The sequence below is a fragment of the Pelodiscus sinensis genome, chromosome 13, assembly GCF_052426305.1.
Source record: "Pelodiscus sinensis isolate ZL-2025 chromosome 13, ASM5242630v1, whole genome shotgun sequence".
NCBI lineage: Eukaryota > Metazoa > Chordata > Testudines > Trionychidae > Pelodiscus > Pelodiscus sinensis.
In genome coordinates this window covers 23802953-23819151 of record NC_143064.1, presented here as the reverse complement: position 1 = coordinate 23819151, position 16199 = coordinate 23802953, and the positions used below count along the sequence as shown (strand labels likewise).

At 46.3% G+C, this 16199-nt stretch overlaps 1 protein-coding gene and 1 long non-coding RNA gene across 2 annotated transcripts in view; one reads left to right on the top strand and one right to left on the bottom strand.

Moving 5' to 3' along the window:
• Positions 1-3560: 3560 nt before the first annotated feature.
• LOC142831232 (uncharacterized) overlaps positions 3561-16199 on the bottom strand; it is a 16620-nt gene continuing 3981 nt past the window's right edge. Inside the window, exons 2-4 of the long non-coding RNA XR_012906903.2 lie at positions 14905-14959; positions 10468-14298; positions 3561-8489 (exon numbers count right to left, since the gene is read on the bottom strand). This is a non-coding gene — a long non-coding RNA (uncharacterized LOC142831232). The remainder of the gene's footprint in view (positions 8490-10467; positions 14299-14904; positions 14960-16199) is intronic.
• Positions 11142-16199, top strand: part of UPRT (uracil phosphoribosyltransferase homolog) — a 26819-nt gene continuing 21761 nt past the window's right edge. Inside the window, exon 1 of the mRNA XM_075940894.1 lies at positions 11142-11419. Coding sequence (XP_075797009.1) covers positions 11142-11419 — 278 coding nt within the window. The remainder of the gene's footprint in view (positions 11420-16199) is intronic.

Here is a 16199-nt window from a genome sequence, read left to right as displayed (position 1 = left end):
CAGTGTGGACATAAAAAGGAAAAAAAACATTTAGTAGGCCTCTTGTTTGAATTAACTTTGACAGATGGCAGATTCATTTAATAGGAACAGATAATTCAATAGGGCTGTGGTGACTAGACTACACAACTTCTGATGGCAACTAGTAATAAAGATCTGGGATAGAATCCATTCCTGCACCAGTCTAAAGCCTAGTGAAGGACTGGGTAGCCGAAGTGCAGTTCTTGGTATCAGTGCCTTCCTAGGTACATGGAGAATAGCCAAAGTGCAGCATATCCCCCAAATTGTTTGTGTCCATGGGTAGGTTGCTGGGAGGCAGGAGGATTATAGAAAGCCCACTAAACCAAAGGAACTATTTTTGGATAAGGGATGCAACTGCTTCGCTGATAAAAATTGGCTGCAGGACAAATGTGATCTAGAGCTATTGAAATTGGAGATAAGGGACTGCAAAGTATGGAGTATTATTTCCCTTTATAAATATAAAAAAACTAGGCAAAAGAGCTTTTTTATTTTAAACTTTTGCTTCATTCAGAATGAATTCAAGGAACTGTTTGGATGACAGAAGAAACACTCAGCCAAACTCATCCTTATTGTAACTCCACTAGGAATCCACAGCCACTAGAGCAGAATTTTGCATAGTGTTAGCAGGCTTCTGGGCCATATTTTCCAAATCCTTTTGCATGTTCATTTAGAAATATAGGGCCAAATTTTCAAAAATACATTGTCTTTCCTGCCAAAGTAATTTGCTTCACCTACCATTGGAATACAGACACCACTGAGGTACAATGAAGCAACTGTTTATAAGCACAAAGAAACTCTACACAATTTAGGGCAGGAATTGAAGCAAAATCCAGTAAACTACAATGCAAATATAAGAAGGCAGAAAATAATTAGCTGAACTTGAATTTGTCCATGACCATCAGGTCAACAGCTGTTGTTACATTTGTTTTCATTATGTACAATGGTTAGGACTACAAATGGGCAAATACTACAAAGTAGTATTTGCAAACAGTTATGCATATCAAATAAGTGAATTTGCCTCAGCAGTATTCATTAGCCTATTTTTGCTGGCACTTGGATGTACAAGGTTTTGTTCATACAAATATTCAGGAGAGTCTCATTCACGCAGGTATGTGTGTTCTCACTAGGGATGTTAAAAATTGTGTACAGGGGAATCATGTAATCGCTAAAATTCTTAGCAATGACATGTCCTGTGGGCTCTGTAGTGTAGAGCTTAGCTTTGTGCTGCAGTGCCCATAGCGAAGCCTCCCCTGAATGGGGCCAATGAAGGCCCAGCTCCTGGGGAGGAGGCTTGGGCTGCCACTGTGAAGACTCCTCCCTGGAGGCAGCACTTGCCCGCCACAGCAAAGCCACCTCCCTGGGAGCTGCCTGAGTGTAACTGATAAGCATCAACTTATTGGTTAAAGAGTTAATTGGTTATACTCTAACAACCCTAGTTCTCACATGGGTAATTTATACAAAAAAATTACCTGGCATTTCTCAGCTCAAATAAGTGTTCTTCTTCTTCTTTTAAAACATTGTTCTGGGGTGGGGCTAGGGAGAGAGGACAACTCCAGCCCTTTCTTACCACAGTAGCTTGGGGTCAGGTGAGAAGTGCTTACTCATGGCCACTACAACTGCAGCGAGCACAGCTGGGGGAGGAGCACATGTCCTCCAGCTGGGGGACAGCGGGTACGTCTAGACTACATGCCTCCTGGGATGAGGCATACCTGGGAGGTCGACAAATGCCTTTGATGTCGACCGCGGAGCGTCCAGACAAACAGCTGATCGGCTCAGCGCGGCAGCCATTTAAATTTAAATGAAGCGGCGATTATTTAAATCGCTGCTTCATTTTCTATGCCGGGTAGTCTAATCTACATGACTCTGTCACCAGAGGCATGTAGTCTAGACGTACCCAGAAAGACAGACACACAGACAAACACTCTGAAATATATAATAGATAGCTTCCCACTGTTGGCTCATTGGGGTTATAGCTGTCCCAGTCTCCCTCACTGGCACCTTGCTGCCCCCCTCTGGTCATTCTGTGGTATAACTGTCCCTCCTGCCAGACACCTCCCTCTCCATTTTATGAGAAACAATTGAATTCCTGGCACATTCCCTTATCCTGATGCAGCCAAACCCTTACCTTTCTTTACGTTATGATAGGACATTGGGAGCTACTGGTAGCCTGCCTTAGCCCCACTGCACCACAACCCAGGAGCCACCTGAGGTAAGCAGTGTCCAACTGGAGCCAGCTCTGAACCCCTGCCACAGTCACGAACCTCCTAAAGCCAAACTCCCTCCCCAAAGCCTGCACTCTGAACCCCCTCCTGCACCCCAACTCCCTGCCTCAAGCTCATCTCAGAGCCCCTCTCACACTTCAAATCCCTTAGCTCAAGACCAGAGCCTGCATCCCAACCCTCTGCCCCTGCATGGTGAAAGGGAGGAAGGATGGAGTGAGCAGGGGCAAGGCCTCAGAGAAGGGACACGAAGGAGACAGGGCAAGGATATTTGGGTTTGAGGTAGATCTTACATTGCACTTAAATTCAAAAAGTGATCTTGTGCTTAAAAAGACTGGAGACCACTGTGATAGGAGGAAACTGTATACCTAATTTGGTAGTCCTAGCTCTTACCACTTAGGAGGAATTCTTCACCAACAGACTCACAGTTGCATATTTCTAAAATATATAGTAAGATTATGTTAATCATAAAACACAAAATAACTTTCTTGATGACCAACAACACACCTTGAATAATGAGCAGTGAACACCAAATTAATTATTGTAAAAAAACAGTTTATAAACAACACACAAGCTAAAATATGTTTGCATAAAGTGTTAGTTGAGAAATTCTAAATACTGAACTAATTTATTAAAACATATTGCAGTTTGCATGTGGCCATTTTGAGCCAAAGAAAAGGTTAACTTCCTGAACTAAATATATTTTGCTCTTTGTGTGCAGAAACATAAGGGCTGCGTCTAGACTGGCATGATTTTGCGGAAATACTTTTAACGGAAAAGTTTTTCCGTTAAAAGTATTTCCGCAAAAGAGCATCTAGATTGGCACGGATGCTTTTCCGCAAAAAGTGCTTTTAGCCATCGGGCTTTCTTGCGCAAAAAATTAAGGTGCCTGTCTATATTGGCCCTCTTGCGCAAGAATACTTGCGCAAGAGGGCTTATCCCTGAGCGGGAGCGTCAAAGTATTTGCGCAAAAAGCACGGAATTCTTACATTAGAACGTCAGTGCTCTTGCACAAATTCAAGCGGCCAGTGTAGACAGCTGGCAAGTCTAGATGCACCCAAGAAGTTGCTGTTTCAGGAAGTTTAGAGCAGTGTTGGAGAAGAGGTTTTTTTTGTTTTGTTTATGCTTGTAGCAGCAATGGATTTATTTTCCTCTTTTCTTCCCTCCTCTTATATGTGTTTGCTCCTCTTCCATTCTGTATTGTCTCTCACATTCAAGGAACCCGGGATATTAAGTATAATTATAAAGCCAACAGTAAACATCATATTCACTGATAAGTATTCCTGGCCATGAGTATAATACAGTCCAATTAATGGCTTAGAATTTAGGAATCTCATCATTTAATTAACAATCAGAATTCAGCGAGCAATGATGGTGATACAGCACAATTTACAGGACTTGGAATTTCTGAGTTTTATTGGTTAACATGCAGTAGGGAGGAGAAATTGACTGACCTGATTAGCTAGTATGAATTTCAAGAGGGCAAACTCCAATACACAAATTTAGAATAACATTTTAGAAATACCACAACAAATAGACAATTAACAAATTGATTTTTCTGTCATACATGTAGGATCTGTTTGTTTCCCCTTCCACAAGCTTTATACTGATTAACTTGGATTTCATTGCACTTGCTCCTAGTTTATACCAATGTAAGATCTGATTCTGCGTTAGATCTCCTAGCAAGGATCATGCAGTCATGTGGCTCCCATCTGTGATTTTTGTGAGGCAAGGCCAAAAAACAACAGTTGCATTGTCAGAGCACTCCCTAATGATGCCTCCCCTAATGGGATTGGAACCTACTCACAGGCTCCGTGCTGAGTTCAACAGCTGATGCAACATACCTTCTTGATAGTGGGAGAGGCGTCATAATCTAATTCAGACTTCTCAAAGGAAAATATGACAAATGTGCTGAACTATATATATTAGCTTGCAACCCACTCCAAGTCTTATTGAAGTTAATAACAAGCCTCCCACTGACTTCAGTGGGGACAGGATTGGGGCCTTACGTTAGGCCAAGAGAGCAACTAACAAGCTCATTTCATTAACATTAATATAATTATATGTCTTTTGGTAGTATTCAGAGGTTCAAATCAGGGATCAAGGTGAGGTGCTGTAATAAATGTTTAATCTCTATCTCAAAGTAAGGCTGTTAAAATTCATTTATCAGGCTAATCGGGCAATTTGTATAGACTATACAATTAGTCAACAGAACCACTCTGCAGAGTTGCTGCAGGGGTAGCTCCAGGAGCCGGCTTGAGCCAGGATTGAGCAATCCCGGTTTGTGCCGGCTCGGGGAGCCACCTGCGTTGCAGCTCTGAATTTAAAATGAAGTAAGAGCTGCCGGGTTCTTACTACATTTAAATGCAGAGGCGCAGTGATCAGTATGAGCCGATACTGCTGGGTCCTGGCTTGTTCTGAGTCCAGCAGCCCCTGTTGGCCACAAACAGAGGCTGGTGCAGGAGCAGCCTCTGTTCATAGCAGCCAGGGCCAGCTGTTGCAACAGGGCCTGCTTGGTGGCAGCAGTCCATGTGTGTTTGTGTGTGTGTGTGTGGGTGGGGAGGGGCTCAGCTTCCCGCTGGGACCCCTGCGGACAGGGGTTGCTTCGCAGCCTGCTCTACCCCTCCACTGCCTCTGATAGAGGCAGCACCCCAGTGTCAGTGCTGGGGGAACCTGCTTTTAAGCTGCCTCCCCCTCCCCTCTCCCACAAGGGCTTCTGTTCCCACCATTTGCTGCCTGTTAGAGAGGCAGCAAGGGGGAGGCACTGCAGAGAGCACGGGGCCAGCAGGGACTCAAGTAGTCCCCTGCTCGCACCAGTTCCCACTGCGGCCTCTTCAGCCTTTGAAATGTACAAGAGTCCCTTCAAATGCTGAAGCAGCCACAGTGGGAACACAGGGGAGCAGTGGACTGCTTGAATTTCCTGCTTGCCCCGTGCTCCCTGCTGTGCTTTTGCTTTTGCAAAAGCTGAAATGGCCTCAGTGGGAACTGGCATCAGTGGGGCACTACTTCAGTTACTGCTGTGCCGTTTCTCCGCTACGTCCCTGCTCCCCTGCAATGGAGATGGTGCTGGGGAGAACCGGCTTTTAAGCACTGATGCCTGTGGGAGGTGGTGGTGGGGGAGCGACTAGTTGAGTCACTACTCGACTATCGGATAAGTTTATGCTTATCAGATAGTTGACTAATCGCTTACATCCCTATCCCAAAGAGCTTATAATTTGAATGTATGATGAGTCAACAGGTGGATACAATTGTTTAGAGAGAACAAGATAGGAGTGAAAAGCTCATCGTAAGTACAAGGAGCAGCACAAGTTGAACTAATTCTAAAGCTTCAAAGCAGAAACACATTGGGATATGCACAAGCCTTAACTTTTGGGATTTAGGGTCAGATTAGAGCATAAGCGATGTTTATGGTTATATATTTAAACTTCCTGAAGTCAGATTCCCTTTTTCTTTGAGCCTCCTGTAATTCTTTCCTGCAGAAGTTTCATTTTCCCATAGAATCATAGAGCTGGAGGAAACCTTAGAGGGCCATCAAGTCCAGCCCCCTGCCCAAGGCAGGACCAATCTCAATTAAATCAACCCAGCCAGGGCTTTGTCAAGCCAAGACAAACACCTCTAGGGATGGAGACTCCACTACTTCCCTAGGTAACCCATTCCAGTGCTTCACCACCCTCCTAGTGAAATAGTTTTTCCTAATATCCAATCTGGACCTCTCCCACCCCAACTTGAGACCACTGCTCTTTGTTCTGCCATCCGTCACTACTGAGAACAGCCTCTCTCCAGCCTCTTTGGAACCTCTCTTCAGGAAGTTGAAGGCTGCTATCAAATCCCCCCTCACTCTTCTCTTCTGCAGACTAAATAGACCCAATTCCCTCAGCCTCTCCTCATAGGTCATATGCTCCAGCCTCCTAATCATTTTGGTTGCCCCCCGCTGGACCCTCTCCAATGTGTCCACATCCTTCCTGTAATTGGGGGCCCAGAACTGGACACAATACAGTAATTCCTCACTTAACACAATAGATACATTTCAGAAAATGATCGTGTTAAGCGATAATGTGTTATGCGGGGTCAATTTTCTCATTTAAAGTAATGGAAAAGGTTGGGGTTGCATTTCAAGTGCACGTGCGCTCGTGGCTCCAGCCTGCACTTGCTAGCAGCCGGCCATTGAGCACAGGCAGCTGCCTGGGGACCGGGACATAAGGTTGGGGGAGAAAGGGGACTGGGTTACAGCAGGGAGGGGAGGTGTTTGGCTCTGGGAAAGGGAAGAGGCGGAGAGGGAAGGGGGATTGGGTTGGGAGTATGCCCCTGTGACAGGTCTGCCAGGACATGTACTGCATCCGGCGAGGGGGAGTTGGTGGGAAACGGCATGGCAAGTGGCAAACCCTCCGCCGCTTTGCAGGGAGGCAGGGGAAGCCCTGCACAGCTGCCAGCAATAGGCCGGCTGGGGAAACCGTGTTATTTCGAGGACGGTCGTGTTGTTCAAAAAACGCTCCCTAAAAAAAAAAAAAATCATGCTATCGTGAAAATGTGTTAAGCAGGTACGTATAAAAAGTAATTACTGTACTCCAGATGTGGCCTCACCAGAGCCGAGTGAAGAGGAATAATCACATCTCTGGATCGACTGGCAATGCTCCTCTTAATGCACCCTAATATGCCATTAGCCTTCTTGGCTACAAGGGTACACTGTTGACTCATGTCCAGCTTCTCATCCACTGTAATCCCCAGGTCCTTTTCTACAGAACTGCTACTTAGTCAGTTGGTCCCCAGCCTGTAACAATGCTTGGGATTCTTCCGTCCCAAGTGCAGGACTCTACACTTGTCCTTGTTGAACCTCATCAGATTTCTTGTGGCCCAATCCTCCAATTTGTCTAAGATACTCTGGACTCTATCCCTGCCCACCAGCATATCTACCTCTCCCACAGCTTAGTGTCATCAGCAAACTTACTGAAGGTGCAATTCAACCCCTCATTCAGGTCATTAATAAAGATGTTGAACAAAACCAGTCCCAGAACCAAACCTTCGGGCACTCCACAAAAACACAACTGCCGTCCTGACATCGAGCTGTTGATCACTACCCGCTGGGCCCGACCTTCCAGCCAGCTTTCTATCTATCTTGCTGTTCATTTATCCAGTCCACATTCCCTTAACTTGCTGGCAAGAATATTGTGGGAGACCCTATCAAAAGCCTTGCTAAAGTCAAGGTATATCACATCCACTGACTTCCCCATATCAACAGAGCCAGTTACCTCATCATAGAAGCTAATCAGATTGGTCAGGCACGACTTGCCCTTCGTGAATCCATGCTGACTATTCTTGATCATCTTCCTCTCTTCCAAGTGCTTCAAAATGGATTCCTTGAGGATCCCCTCCATGATTTTTCCAGGGACTGAGGTAAGACTGACTGGCCTATAGTTCCCTGGGTCGTCCTTCCCTTTCTTAAAGATGGGCACTACATTTGCCTTTTTCCAGTCATCCGGGATCTCTCCTGATCTCCACGACTTTTCAAAGATAATGGCCAAAGGCTCCTCAATGACATTTGCCAACTCCCTCAGTACCCTCGGAAGTATTAAGTCCGGACCCATGGATTTATGTACGTTTAGCTTTTCTAAATAGTTCCTGACCTGTTCTTTCCCCACCAAGGGCTGTCCACCTTTGTCCCATATTGCATCACTTAGTGCATTAGTCTGGGAGCTGACCTTTTCTGTGAAGACAGTTGCAAAGAAAGCATTAAGTACTTAAGCTTTCTCCACATCATCTGTCACAAGGTTACCACCCTCACCCACACCTGCTCATGCCTCCTGTTATGGGATACAACTTGTCTGGCACCCTCTTTGTTGGGTTCCAACTTTCAGGGCTGCTGTTCATTTTACATTTTTAAAATACGCAATCCCAGAGCACATTAAGTTTCGGGTTACTTGGTCTGGCAGAGGGAGCTGTGTTCCATTTCCCAACACTGAAAATTTGCTGCACATAATCTAATCTTCAAGTTTAGGCCACATTTTCAGCAGACTCTGATTGCGTTCACAAAAATACATTTGTATGCATGTAATAATGTGTAAACATTTTGCCACCATCCACAGAGGCACATACAATTTTGTAACTGCTAATACCTGTACATGTACTTTTGGAGTGTGAAAGATGAAGCCTGGTTTCAACCCTACAGATTCTTTCTAGAGTGCCCTTTTAAGGTGGTCCAGTATTTCTTGAAGTCCTCACTTGTCTTCTCTCCATTGTATGTCTGTTTTAAAAGCACTATAAAAAAATCATGCAAGAAATTCTCACTGAATGTTACTTTGCAAACAGCAATATTTACTAAGTATCTCATTATTGGTTAAAGGAATTAATAAGACAATAAAAATGTACCAAAGCTTTGTGTCATTATTTTAAATTCCTATTTTCCTAAAAGGCCTAAGTGATACTGATATGCATCCTTAATTATTGCAGAATCAAATTTCTCAACTCCAATGAAGGTGGTGTGTTTGTGCCTCTAGAGTTAAGGTTCTGCCATTATAAACCACTTCCCTTCAAGAGTTTACAACTTCTCTGTTGAAAAAATACTGCTTGAGATTTTGCATATAAGATGAGCATCTGGATTTTTTTTTCAAAGTAATTTGTCAAAATATTTTCCCTGAAGATTTAGTACTCATAACAAGTAAAGCTAGCAAATCTACTCAGAAAGCAAATAAAAAAGCTCCCTGCCTGTGATTAGATCCATTCCCCTGACTCTGAAGACAGAACACTATCTCACCAAAAGCTTCAGAGGGGTAGCTGAGTTAGGTCATAACAGGAAAAACTTAAAAAACAACAAACAGTCCAGTAGCACCTTAAAGACTAATAAAACATGTAGATGGGATCACAAGTTTTCGTGGGTGCAACCCACTTCTTCAGATGATAGGATAGTTTTCCCTGTCTCACCAAAGACATTCTCCTTCCTGTCTTCCAAGCAGGAATTTTTATTAGCATCCTGAACACCTGGAGGTAAGTGGAACTGAAGTTTGTCCAGATAAATCTGGTCATATCCTTACAGCTCTAGCTGGTATCCTTCCCCTCCATCAAGTAGGCTTGTCCTTACAGTAAATTTTGTTCTTAGCAAATATGTGAGAACCAGATGAACATACAGCCATCTCTATAGCCACAAGAAGGCGGGAGGGATAGGGGGTAGAAATGAGATTACACAATGCCAGCGAGTCTCCCAACATCATTAAATCAATATGCAAAACCACAGCCTGTGAAGTTTAACAGATATACCCTTCTATCTTTGGAGTGAACAAAACCCTCAAACAACTGTGGCCATTCAATGGCCTTGATTACCCCTTTAACCTGTGTGGCGTAATAGGGGTGCTGTCTGCTCTGTAACCCAGTGTCCCCCTGCGCTGTGATGTGATATTCACACTGACTTTCCCAAATGCGTATGAACCCAGACACCTAGGCTCAGCCTTCCAGGGAGAGAGACAAAGGGAGGAAGGGGGAGACCAACACCTGGCTGGGGGGCAGGGCCTGAGAGGGAGACAGTTGCTATCTGGGAAGCATGGAGAGAAGAGGCTAAGCTGGAGCCTAGGGGCAATGGACCCTAACTTTAGGGTCTGAGGCACCCTGTAGCCACATCACATATGTGCAGGGCCGTTCTGAGCCATTTGTGCGTCGTGGGTGTGTGGCCCCACCCCGGGCATGAGACGCATGTGCGGCCTGGTGCATGGGCAGCCATGGCACCCCCTACAATGGGGCATCCTGGGCAGTAGCCCAGTCACCCCGTAGCTTGGGCCGGCTCTGCATGGCTACATCTACACTGGCATGATTTTCCAAAAATGCTTTTAATGGAAAAGTTTTCCGTTAAAAGCATTGTCGGAAAAGCACGTCTAGATTGGCAGGATCATTTTCGCGATTAGGGCTTTTTTGCAGAAAACAGCACTGGGCCCTTTTGCGCAAAAGACTTTCGGAAAAAGACTTTTGCCCAAACGGGAGCAGCACAGTATTTCCAAAAAAGCACTGACAATCTTACATTAGATCGTCAGTGCTTTTCCGGAAATTCAAGCTGCCAGTGTAGACAGCTGACACGTTTTTCCGGAAAAGCGGCTGATTTTCTGGAAAAACTCACCAGTCTAGACACAACCCCTATGTGCTGTGCTGCGCTGCATCCTGAAGGAACAATAAGCCCCGCTCTATTCTACGACTGGCGGAGTCTGTTCTTGCTGCTATGGGGGCTGCAAGATTCGGTGGACCCCCAACTCACCGACACAACCTGTCCAGCCAATCCTCGCACGTGTTGAATTAAGACAGGTGAAAGAGGGGGCTCGCCCCTCTGCCATAAAAGCCACAAACCCTGCCCCAGCACCTGCGGAGTCACCTCAGCGATCCCCGAGCAGCAACGGCATCTACCCGCCCTGGCGTCCCCACGAAGGCGATTCTCCCCAGGGAGGGCTCGAGGGCCTCGCCCGGCTGCGGGCCTTTGGGCAGGATGAGCTGGGCCGGGCTCACGGAGCCAAGGGCATATAACGTGCCGGTGTATAGGCAAAAAGTGAAACCACTCCGTCGCTACACCGGCAGGGGGGCTCCAGTTGGTGTCTGAGCAACGTGGCTGCGCAATGCCAGGGCCAAGCCGCAGCGAACAGGGGAGCGAAGCGAGCTGGGGGCAGGAGAGAAGGGGGCGTCCGCAGGCGGGTTACTGGGGAGATCCCCTCGCGTGAGGGGCCGCACAGTCCGGGGGGGAGGGGGCCCAGCTCGCTCGCGCTGTGTGCTCCGCACAGGAAGCAGGCGTGGCGGGAACCTCGGCCTTACGCTACAGGCCGCAAGAGTCCGCCTGAGCGGTGAGTGACAGGGCAGGGAGCCAATGGGGACGGGCCGGGAGCGAGAGTGGGGGGGCAGGCTGCGCGCGGACGGCGGGTGGCGGCGCGCGCGCCCCGCTGCATGGAGACCATGCCCTGCCACAACCGGCCGTTGGGCGCGGCGGGCGGCCCCCGCCAGCAGGAGGACCAGCCGGCAGCCGGGGTGGGGGGCGGCTGTGGCAGCACCCGGCTGATCCGCTTCGCGGAGGCTGGCGCCGACAGCAGCCCCAGCCCGGACAGCGGCAGCAATGGGGTCCCGTCTGAGGAGCCCGGGCCGCAGCCGCTGCAGATCGGAGCCCAGCTCAAGCTGCTGCCCATGAACGACCAGATCCGCGAGCTGCAGACCATCATCAGGGACAAGTGAGAGCGGGGGCGGCGGGGAGAGCGGAGAGCTCCGTGGGGAGAAGGCGTGTGTGTGTCAGGATGTGGGAGTGGACGAGTCCGGGTGAAGGGAGGGGGAGCGGCAGGGGGCAGGGCGGAGGCTTGGGGCAGAAGGGGATCGATTGGGGAGGCTAGGCTGGAAGCGGGGGAGCAGGAGGGGTCGTGCTGGGGGCATGTGCGGGCAGCAATTGTACGGGAAGGGCATCAGGCAAGGTTTAAAGTGTCCTGAGTGACAGGACTTGGCTGAGCAAAGTAGGGCTGTGAGGAGGGCCAGACCCTCTTAACAACTAGGCTGAGTCTGGCAGCACCATAGGTGGTCACACAAGGGACACCACTGTTCAGGCATCCCACCTTTTTTGAGACCCAATGCTTTCCTTCTCAGGCTCTGCCAGCATTTCAAGGGGTAAGTCAATATCTGGGGGTTTATTTTTCTTCTGGATCTTGAGCTCTTGCATTTATCTGCAGTGCCCCTTTTCCAAGTGGGGAGCCGCACGTCAGATGGTGCTGCTGAAACATTTTTGGCTTGTCTCTCACTGGTCCAGGGGTAAAACTTGCAGCCCTAAGCCTGGGCCTGGGTCAAGTGACTCAGCCTCATGGGATTCAGGTTGAGGGGCTAAAAATTGCAGTGTAGACATTGGCGCTCAAGTGGAGCCAGTGCTCTGAGACTCTGACTCTACTCAAAATCTTAGAATCTGAGCTCCACCGTAAACCCCAGCATCTACACTGCAATTTTATAGTCCCACAACCTGAGCTCCACAACTCCAAGTCAGCTTGAGGCTATGCCATGTGTTTATCTCAGTCCAGACATAGCCTAAGGATTTGTTTACACTGCAGTGCCAGCCTAAGGTTCAAAGTCAAGCTGAAGCTTAAACCTCTGTGTGTCTAAACAAAAAATGTCCTACCCCAGGGCTTGGATTCAGAGTGCCAAGATCCTATGGGCATGGAGGGCCCAAGCCTTAGTTCAGCTGGGACCCAACAGTCAAGCCCTATTATTTTGCATCTTTGCTGGACTCATGCTCTAGGAGGCTGCCAAAAATGTCCCACAATTTCATGGGTTGACTCTGTGTCCTATGGACAATCATGTTTTTCCATACTCCATAGGGCTGTAGTGGGAGGGTGCTAGGACTGGACTCTAGCCTGTATAATACTGTGTAGATGCTGGAACCTTAGGTTGGGACCTCAGGTTCAACAATTCCTAACCTGTGCTTACAATTGAGTGTAGACACTCAAGCCCAATTTAACAAACCCCAGTGTTTGCTAACAAGTTCTGCTATTCTAAGAGTTGGTGCAGTCACATGGGATCACACTGGTGACAAATTTGAGTTGTCTTGCCTTGGTACAGCCGGTCCCCGAGTTGCGAACGACTTACAACTGTTTGCAGTTATGACCAAAGGTGTTGTAAATGGCGGACCCCAAGTTACGAATGCGAGCCGCGCTTACGAACAGCGCGGTCACGTGTAACTCTGGGGTCCGACTTATGAACGAACCAAGTTACGACCAGTTGCTTAGTCTGTTACTGGTTCGTAAGTCGGGAAGAGGCTGTATATCCTCAGTGCTGTTGTGTAGCATTAGAAATGTTTTACTATTCCCTCAGAGGAAACAAATCATTATAAATGTCTTTAAAAACAAGCTGTGCATAGCCTGACATATGAATAAATCAGATTCAAACATTAGGTGGGGACAGGCCCTTTGAGACCACTCTGTGTTCTGGTTGTGGGATGTCATGGAATCCAGTCTGAGTATGTCCATTGAAATTGGTATCAGATTCTAATTTTATATGCAGACTTCCAGTGGAGAATGATTATAGAATAATAATAGGTAGGAGGGCTTGACATCATCTTCCTTAGATGTGTTAGTGCTTATACAAATACTGTAATATTCTACAGTAATGGTCGAAAGTCTTGATACAAGTGGCTGAATGTTGCAGCTGTATCAGGTGATTTGTGTGCATGGATTACCTCAGGAGCCTTGAGTTGGACATGAGAGGCTGTGAGTTGGACAGTTTCCAGCTCACCTACTGCCTGTTCTCTCTGTAACTGTAAATAATTAATACCAGAATGCCATATCCTGGCTGTGAACTCTGCTTCAATACCTTTTATGCTAAATAAATTAATCCCATGACTTTTAAAGCTTCCCGTAATATCCTTGTACTCCTTAGTTTGAGTCTTTTGCTTCCTAAGCTTTGGCAGGTTCAGCACTCATCAAAACCTTTCAGACAAGAAAACATAAGACTTTGTGGTAGTAAGCTGCAGCTTTCTTTCTCCAGAGCAGTGTTTCCTAGTCTTTTTGATACCAGGGACCAGCTTGTTTGCTTCCCAAACTCTGTGAGGGAGACCTCAGGGACCAGTGGTTTAGAAGCACTGCTTTAGAGAAATCGGGGGTTAAGAAATAAATAGTGGTGGTTTAACTCAACTAATCTTTGGATTTTATTATGTCGTGCACAGAATAAAAAGTCTGTGTGGAGCCATAAGAAGCTGGAGAAGGTATCAGCCTGTACCCTGTTGCATTTTTTGGAAATTGGTCATATGAGAGACACCCACAGGGTCTATTTGTAGGTGCAAGCCAACTGTCTTGATTCTGATGCAGTCTCTTATGTCCAGGCTTGTTTACATTTTGTGCATGACAAAGACAAAAACTAGTCACAAACAATGTAAATATCCTTTCACCCACTTCATTTGTCTTGTTTGTAGTCCACTCACTCCTACAACACATCTTGAGCCAACCTGCTTTTCTCTATTCTGGAGTTGGACAGTGCCACTCCTTAAGTTACAGATGTAGTGCAACATCCTGTTCATTTCTATGTGGAACAGAGTCCCTTTATTTCTCCAGGTCTCCGAATTCAGGAGAGGAGGTCAGGACTGAGAATAGAAACACATTATTAGTAGTGCAGGACATGACCAGTAAGTCACTAGTTTGGCCAGGGAAGTGACACGGTATGTGGTAAGGCGCTATTTACATACAAAGAGTAGAAAGCAGCACTACATTAGTCCTCTGCTTCAGAGCAGGAAGAACCATTGCTCAATGGTCCAGCTCAGGCTTATTGTAGACACCTCCATTGGTGCCACTGTGCCATTGAGTAAGTCGGTTCCATTACAATCCCCACTTCTCTGGCTCCCCCGTTTGCTTTTCAAATTCCTGCTGTTTTGAACCCCACACTCATTCCTTTGCGTGAGAAGAGTCTCCTTTTTTGTAAGCTTGGCTTTAAAAAAAAATCAAGTTTTTAAGGCCATAAATCAGTGTGTGATATATGTTGCAGTCTCATGTGCTAAACAGGTATTAAAATAAAGCATATAAAAATACAAAGAAGAGGCTAAAGTAGCATGTGACTTGGAGTCTTAACTAGGTTGGTTGCAATTCTGCTCCTGACTTGCAATGAGTGTAACGTGTTTTAGCAGGAGAAGGGAGCAACACAAGATATAACTAACATTCCCTTTTCCCCCAGTAGCTGATAGCTATAAACTTACCTAGCAAGAAAGGGAATGGAGAAAGTCTTCAAGAGCTGGGATTCCCAGAAGGCAACTGTGAAAGAGAACAACACACTGAGGCTGCCTCTGGAATAACTTTAAGGAAGAGAATTGCTTTTGATCGTTTTCTCAGGGTTATAAAAGCCAGTGAGCAGCAGCACAAAGCAGACAAGACTTTTGCTAGTTTCATGGCTGTTATTCAGACCTGGCTGGGCAGCAAGGAAATTGTCAACACTTTTGAAATTCTATTTGTGACTGACTGGGAAAAATGGACTATTGAAGCAATTGCCACCAGGTACTTACTAATGGCCCTCCCTGATCTTGTTGTATCTGTTTTTGGTTGGGCCATTGACAGGTGGTGTTGTGTGAAATTTTCAAGCAATGGTTTAAAGTATCCATATCCATACAACATTTGACCTCTTCAGGTCACTGTATGCATTAAGTAATCTTCTATGGTTTAAATAATTTTAAATTAGGATTTTTCTGTCTATTGTTTTTCTCTGTGCTGAAGGGTAATCTTATCACAGGCACAGAATGCATGGAGCTGTTGCAATCTCTAGGAAGACAGGCTGTGTAGGTCCCATTGAAAGTAGCTCTGCACATCAAACTCCCTGGCAGCTGTCTTGGCTGCAGAGCAGAAGGGGGTTTTTGAGAGTGGGCTGTGGAGAGAGGAAGGATTAAGTTCCATCCTGCCACCACCCCCAACACTTACAAGTTGTTGGTGAGAAGGGTTTCACTTGAAAAGAGTTGTGAAGCTAATAAAGAAAAACTTTATAGTTCTGGGTATTATGGGAAATATTCCATTCCCTGAACCCAAATGCGTGTCTTTCTTGCTGCAAGTAAAAAAGTGGTTAGCTCTTCCAAGTGTATTCAGTACGTCTTTGGGTTGGCAAGCCTACTGGGTACTGGCTAATTCTTTCTTTGAGGAGATTTACATATAAAATTAATTGCACTGCTGTTATTTTGTTAGGAGGAGGTGGAGAGTGAAGGTGGAGGCTCCTAAATATGAATCACTAACACATATACTGAAATGATGACAAATCTCAGAGCTGCATTTGATCCTAAACATATCACGATGACAAGGTAGCAGAGTTGTAATTGACATTCAGAGCTTTTCACTAAATAATTACTAGAAAAAAGAGTAAGAAGGGGGAAATTCATAGACTACTAAAACTGGAAGGGACCTCGAAAGATCTTCAAGTCCAGTCCCCTCCCCTCACGGCAGGACCAAGCATGGTCTAAATCATCCCTGATAGATGTCTGTCTAACATACTCTTGAATATCTCAAATGATGG